At 47.9% G+C, this 6229-nt stretch overlaps 1 protein-coding gene across 1 annotated transcript in view; it reads right to left on the bottom strand.

Moving 5' to 3' along the window:
* Positions 1-251: 251 nt before the first annotated feature.
* The window catches only part of FGF19 (fibroblast growth factor 19), a 76446-nt gene continuing 70468 nt past the window's right edge, over positions 252-6229 (bottom strand). The window contains exons 4-6 of the mRNA XM_006171353.2: positions 6146-6218; positions 5795-5898; positions 252-1259 (exon numbers count right to left, since the gene is read on the bottom strand). Coding sequence (XP_006171415.2) covers positions 927-1259; positions 5795-5898; positions 6146-6218 — 510 coding nt within the window. The 3' untranslated portion in view covers positions 252-926. The remainder of the gene's footprint in view (positions 1260-5794; positions 5899-6145; positions 6219-6229) is intronic.

The raw sequence follows: 6229 nt of genomic DNA, 5'->3' as shown, positions 1-6229 counted from the left end.
TGACCTGTAGCTAGGTCAGTAGCCCTAACTCTAAAGAAAGGAAGGGGAGCTCAGGTGGAGGTGTGGCCTGTTGGGTTCTGTTGCTAAGGCCCCATCACACGACATCCACACACGGGATGCTAGTGTGCCAATGGTATCCGGGCTGAGGCTAAGGGTAGACTGTGGTATGGCGGATCTGCTGGGGGTGCTTTCTCTTACTCTCAGTCTCTCAAAATTAAAAAAAAAAAAAAAAAGGAGAGGAATAGGGAAAGTGGGTGAACTGTCTTATCTGCCTTGGAGCAGACCACCACAAGCAGTTCAGCCTCAAGAGTAGTTCTCAAGATCTCTCAGGGCTGAGAAGGGGGTCTGGGCCTCCCCAACTCCTGAAGCCTGGTAAGCCATGACTGTCCCCAGTCTGTTCTGGCCTGGAGCGATGTATGGGAAGCAAACAGTCCATGGAGTTGGGACCCGGATCAATTCAGACATGCATTCAGCTTGGATTTACCCACTACCCCATGGAGCGGGTCACCTGTACACGAGTTTAAAGTGACTGCATGTCTCCTGGTTACCCTGCTGCCAAGGCTGAGAAAGAATGAGAGAGTCTCACCTTGGCCTAAGAATGTTTCCAAAGGGAGAGAACTCCCCATCGGTGGAGATATTTCAGTAGGACCAGGGAAGCACAGCAACTGTCCAGCAACTACAGGGGACAGGGTGGGGGGTTCAGGTAGCAGCTAGGCAGGCAGAGGGCTTACAATTTACAATCTTACAAGTCTATCTGCTAGACACGGGCACAGCCAATGCACAACTCTGGATATGTACAACTTCTACATGTTTCTTCCTAAAGCTAAACAGGACATGGAATCAAGACTGTTCTTGTAGATGCACGGCAGAGCCCACTCAGATTTGGTGTCCTGGTCCTCAGGGACATGGGGGACGCCAGAGCCTTGTTATTTTTGAAAGCTGGGACTCTTCACCAGCCCATGCCTGGTGGCCATCCCAAATGGGTCCATGCTATCAGTTTCCAGGGGCAACGAGAATGTGTCAGGGTCCCTTTGGTCCCTGGGGTCCCTTTGGTCCCTGGGGTTTCCAGGCCCTGCTGAGGTCTTGGGCATCATGAGCAGGAAGTGGGACAAGGGCAGGAAGCCCCTGCCCTTATACAGCTGTCTCTGCTTGGCACTGCTCAGGGAGACAGGGAGGCCGTGCTTCTTGGACCTGTACACGTTGTGGCCATCAGAGCGGATTTCTTCCTCGAAAGTGCAGTCTTCCTCGGAGTACTGGGGCTGTGGAAAAACAGGCAGCTTGTGAGCACCAGTGGGTACACCCCTAGGTCTGACCAATCAGCAGTAGAGAAAAACATGAGCACTCGTGGGCATCGACATACTGTCCCCAGAGGCCATTGCCACCAAGTATCACTCCCATACTTTACAGAAACAAGGATCCTTACATAGACTTTGTATATGTGAGGTTACTTCAGCTGGTTTGCTGATTAAGGTGCTGGGCTCCCATATGGTTGCCCACGGTTCAGGTCCTGGATCTGACAGCTTGTTCTTACTACCCCCCAACTCCACTCCTGTGACTGCACACCCCCTGTAGCAATTTTTTTTTTTTTTGGAGAGGTTTTTGCTATAGGGCACATGCGCTCACCAGAAAGAGAGAGACAGAAAGCAAGAAATTATCCCCCACGGGGATGGCCAGGCTGCAGTCCTTTCTCCTCCATTCTCCTCTTGGGCATGCATGCACACTCGCCCAGTGTGAGTTTAAGCCACCAAGTCCGGGACTCGGACCACGATCAACTACATGGGAGTCCAGCGACATAGCCATTACGCTAACTGCTGGTCCCTCCCATAGCAAATTTTTAAAAAAAGATAATAAATACAATTATTAAAAAGTTTATGGGAAAATGGAGTTTAAGGGTAAGTTTATTTTGATGCAAAACATTTTTTAAACCCATGCAGTTTTTTCCATAACACATTTTCTATAAACTTTGAATATGCTAGGGCCAGCAGGTGCCATGGTGGTTAAGGGTGTTGTAATCCCACATGGCTGACTGTGGTTCAAGTCCCAGTCCTGGTGGCTTGCTTTCTCACTCCCCGCAACCCACCCCATCTCTCTCAGATCAAAGTGGAGCAAGAGAGAGAGAAACTGAGAAAGCAGTCACCAGATCTGGAACTCCAACCATAGTCGGCCATGTGAGGGTCCAGCACCCTTAACTACCATGCCACCTGTCAGTCCCAATAAAATAATTCTTAAAAAAAGAAAAAAATACTTTGAATATGCCAAATGTATAATAAACATGCGATATGTACATTTGGTATATAAAAATATATACCGATGCTCTTCAACTTACAAAGCGTCTATATCTCGATAAATCTATCATGAGTTGAAAATATTATTAGGTGGAAGATGCCTTTTATACACCTAACCCATGCAACAAAAGTTGGCCTAGCTTCTCTTTTTTTTTTTTTTTTTTTTTTTTTTTTGGGGGTTTTTTCTTATAGGGCGCTTGCGCTGACAGAGAGACAGAAAGCGAGAAATCACCCCCCACGGGGGATAGCCACACCGCAATCCCTTCTCCTCCATTCTCCTCTCGTGATCTTGGGCACACATGCACACGCGCCCGGTGTGAGTTTTAAGCCACCGGGTCTGGGACACGAACAAAGGTCAACTACGTGGGAGTCCGGCGACATAGCCATTACGCTAACTGCTCATCCCAGCCTAGCCTCTCTTTGACACACTCAGCACACTCACATTAACCCACAGTTTGGCAAAGTCATCTAACACAAATTAAGTGTTGCATAGCTCATCTAATTTCTTGAATACAATACTGAAAGGAAAAAACAAAATGGCTTGCTGCAGCTGCCCAGCATTGGGAAAAAATAGTGCTAATCATGCATTGCTAGCCTGTAAAAATGTAAAAGTTCAAAATTGAGAGTATTGTTTTCACTGAATGCATATGGCTGTCATGCCATTGTAAAGTCAAAAAAATTGTAAGTCAAACCATCGTATGTTGGAAACCATTGTATAATATGTAGTATACTATAAATATAAGTTATATAATTATAGTGACATATTCTATGTTCATACATTTAAATATCTTACCCTATATATATATATACATATACATGTGTGTGTGTGTGTGTGTACTTATTGTATTTATATACACACACCCCTCAGGTATATATTTTGTTTATGTATACATTTAACTTGCGTATACATACACTTTATACAGAGCCTTACTATTTCCCACTGAATCACCTTTTTTTAAACTCCATTCTTTTCTTAAGCAGTAACACCTATAGCAGCATAATATCCATGTTTCCCTCCCCTTTACATTAAATATATAAGTACTGACATTTATTAAAAGTTTACTGTCAGGCTGACAAGTGGCATGGTGGCTGGAGCAACGAACTCCCACATAGACGACCATGTTCAAGTCTCGAACCTGGTGGATTGCTTCCTCACTTTCCCTTTCTCTCTCTGGTCAATTTTTTCTTAAAGAATCATTTTATTGAACTTTATTTTATTTATTTATTAATTTATCTATCTATCTATTTAAATTTGACCAGAGAGGGACTGAACAAGGGGGTGGGGGGACAGAATGAGAGATAGAGAGAGATAGAGAGAGCAAGCAAGCCACCAGGTCCAGGACTCAAATGGCAGTCGGTCATGTGGGGGTCCGGCATTCTTAACCACCACGCCACCTGCGATAAGTACTGACATTTTTTAAAAGTTTAAATATGGTCAAATTTAAACAAATAAATAAAATATAAATGCATACATAATTTTTCAGAAAAAGTTTGCTGTATTCCATTGGTATTTTCCAAAATAAATAAGCCACGCCATTTTAGGTTGTCTTACATGTAATCCGAACTGAGGCTTAGACAAAGACATTTCACCATTTAGACCAGAAATAACTGTGAACCTTTATAATAATTCTGAAGTGTTTTTTTGTTTGTTTGTTTGTTTTTTTGAGGGGGAGGGTCATATGCAGTGGTAAGAAACATCAGCTCCCCTCTGGCTCCTTCCAGGCAGTCTGCCCAGAACATAGAGATAAAGGGCAGTCCCCTCCCCCCATGCCCAGGACAGGGTCTGCACCCAGCGGGTGGCCGGAATTGTGTGCTGAAGGAAACCAGTCCTTGGTCCCCAAGGGTAGAACATCCTTAGTCTGCAGAGTTGAGAGGTGCTAGAATCCTATCCCAAACTGGTAAGTGCTTACTCCCTGGGGACACAGAGGACAGCTTGAGGCAGGGAGCCGGGAACGCAGAGAGGTAAACACAACTTCAGGACATATTCAGTCTGATTTCTGCCCCGTGTCTACAAAGGTCGCTGAACTGTAGGTGGGTGTGCAATGTGCAGATAAGGCGATAAGAGTCTAATTGCAACAATCCATTGCTCCTGCCCAAGCCCATGGCAGGCTGGCACAAAGCCACCCAGCAGGGGCAGTGTCTCCTGAACTTCCCAAAAAGCCAACTGGTAAACAGAACTCCTGCCCAAGCCCATGGCATATTGGGACAAAGCCACCAGGCAGGTGATTGCTCCTGAACATCCCCAAAATACAAACTGATAGACAAGAAGTAGTGAGAGACTTAGATTTACTCTGCTCATTCTTTGGAAGGAAATGAAATGATTTCGAGTTTTCTAGAAGATTGTGGGATTAAAAAGGACATTATTAAGGGTTCCTCCCAGTTAGAATTAGGGCAGGATGACATCTTAAACCCAATGCTCCCTCCTTCTTATGTAAATGTCAAAATAATGAGTCTCCCCACAGGTTAGGAGGGCAGGTTAGGATGGAGGCGCTTGCTGAAAGCTGACCCTCTCCTTTGCAGTCCTTTCACGTAGGACTCAGTGCCGCTGCGAAGCTTGACACAGGCACTCTGAATAAAGGGACATCAGAGCCACAAAATAATTTTGAGCCTGAAATGCCTCAGCCCACGGTTCAAAGGGCCTGGCTGAGCCAAAGGTGGTCCTGATCTGCATCTTTTTGGGGCGGGGACATCCTGACAGACTCAGTCACCCGAGACCTGCTTCTCAGTTGGAACCCAGGGGCGCTGCGTGTGAGGCCCTGCCCCACAGAGACCTCACACCGCTCCGCTGTGTGCCGGAGTCAAGGGAGGGGTGAGGGCTCAGTCCTTTGAACTGCCTGCCTTTGTTCCTGGGGACCAGAGCCCCAGCATTCGCACTTTTTGTCCCCGGACATCTGCGGTTACCTGGGCCCTCTCAGTTCGCTCCCCTAACCCCCCATTTACCTTCCAGGTGAGCCGCGGGAGGTAAAGCACCCACTGGCTATTCTAACATATCTGCATCTCAAGCCACACCATTTTCTTAGTGGACATGTTAATTTTAAGTAATCTCCCGATCCCAAATAGATTTTGTATCTTTAAAAAGATATACAATTTACAGACGTGCCCTTAATCTCTTCTCTCTTTCTTGTACTTGAAAAAGACAGGCTAGGACCACACACCCACAGGCCGAGGCTGAAAAGGCCCGAGGTGGGTTTTGCTGTTTAATATCCAAGACAACCGAATAATAGGTTTCCCGACCGGCTGGGCCCGCCTTTCGCTCCATTGGAAATGCAAAGGCGGCTCTCACCCATTCTCGTGCTCCTGACTGGCTCCACAGATTTCCATAGAAGAAAGTCAGTCAGTAGGTTAATGCGCCCCTGCGATCCTCCCTCTCACAGCTGTCTGTGGGGCCAGTCAGAGGAGGCGAGAAAATCCCAAACTTCATTCGGCACCTCCTCCCGCTGCAGACTCCCATGCCCAGGGGTAGGTGTAGGTACGCGCCCGGGCGCATGCCGCCGTCAGGGGACACTTACCAGCCCCTGCATCCTGCCGTCGGCGTCCATGCAGAGGTAGCGGACACTGTACACGCCTTTGATGGCCACGGTCTGCAAAGCGACTGCCTTGATCTCCAGCAAACCTGGATGCAGGGAAAGCAAGAAGCGGATGAGCGCAAGCCCGTACCACGTGGACGCAGTCTGTCCACGCTTCCGTAGTCCTCCCGACCTCCCGCACTGTCCAGGGGCAAGGGAATTTAACACCAAGGTGCCAAAACCCGCGGTTCCCTTAAGTGGGACGACCTGTGGGAGCCGAGGAAGGGCACGGGGAGGAGGGTCGTTGGGGCGGGGTGCGCATGGGCACAGGTGGGGGCCCAGAGGACACTCAACTGTGCACACTCTGGCCCCGCGCGCAGTCCACTGAGCCGTCGTCACGGATGCGCAAGAAGCAGATTGGGGGGCGCTGGGGGCCGG

Source organism: Tupaia chinensis, unplaced genomic scaffold (genome assembly GCF_000334495.1).
Source record: "Tupaia chinensis unplaced genomic scaffold, TupChi_1.0 Scaffold149501_1, whole genome shotgun sequence".
Classification (NCBI taxonomy): domain Eukaryota; kingdom Metazoa; phylum Chordata; class Mammalia; order Scandentia; family Tupaiidae; genus Tupaia; species Tupaia belangeri.
This window is presented reverse-complemented; position numbering and strand designations above follow the sequence as displayed.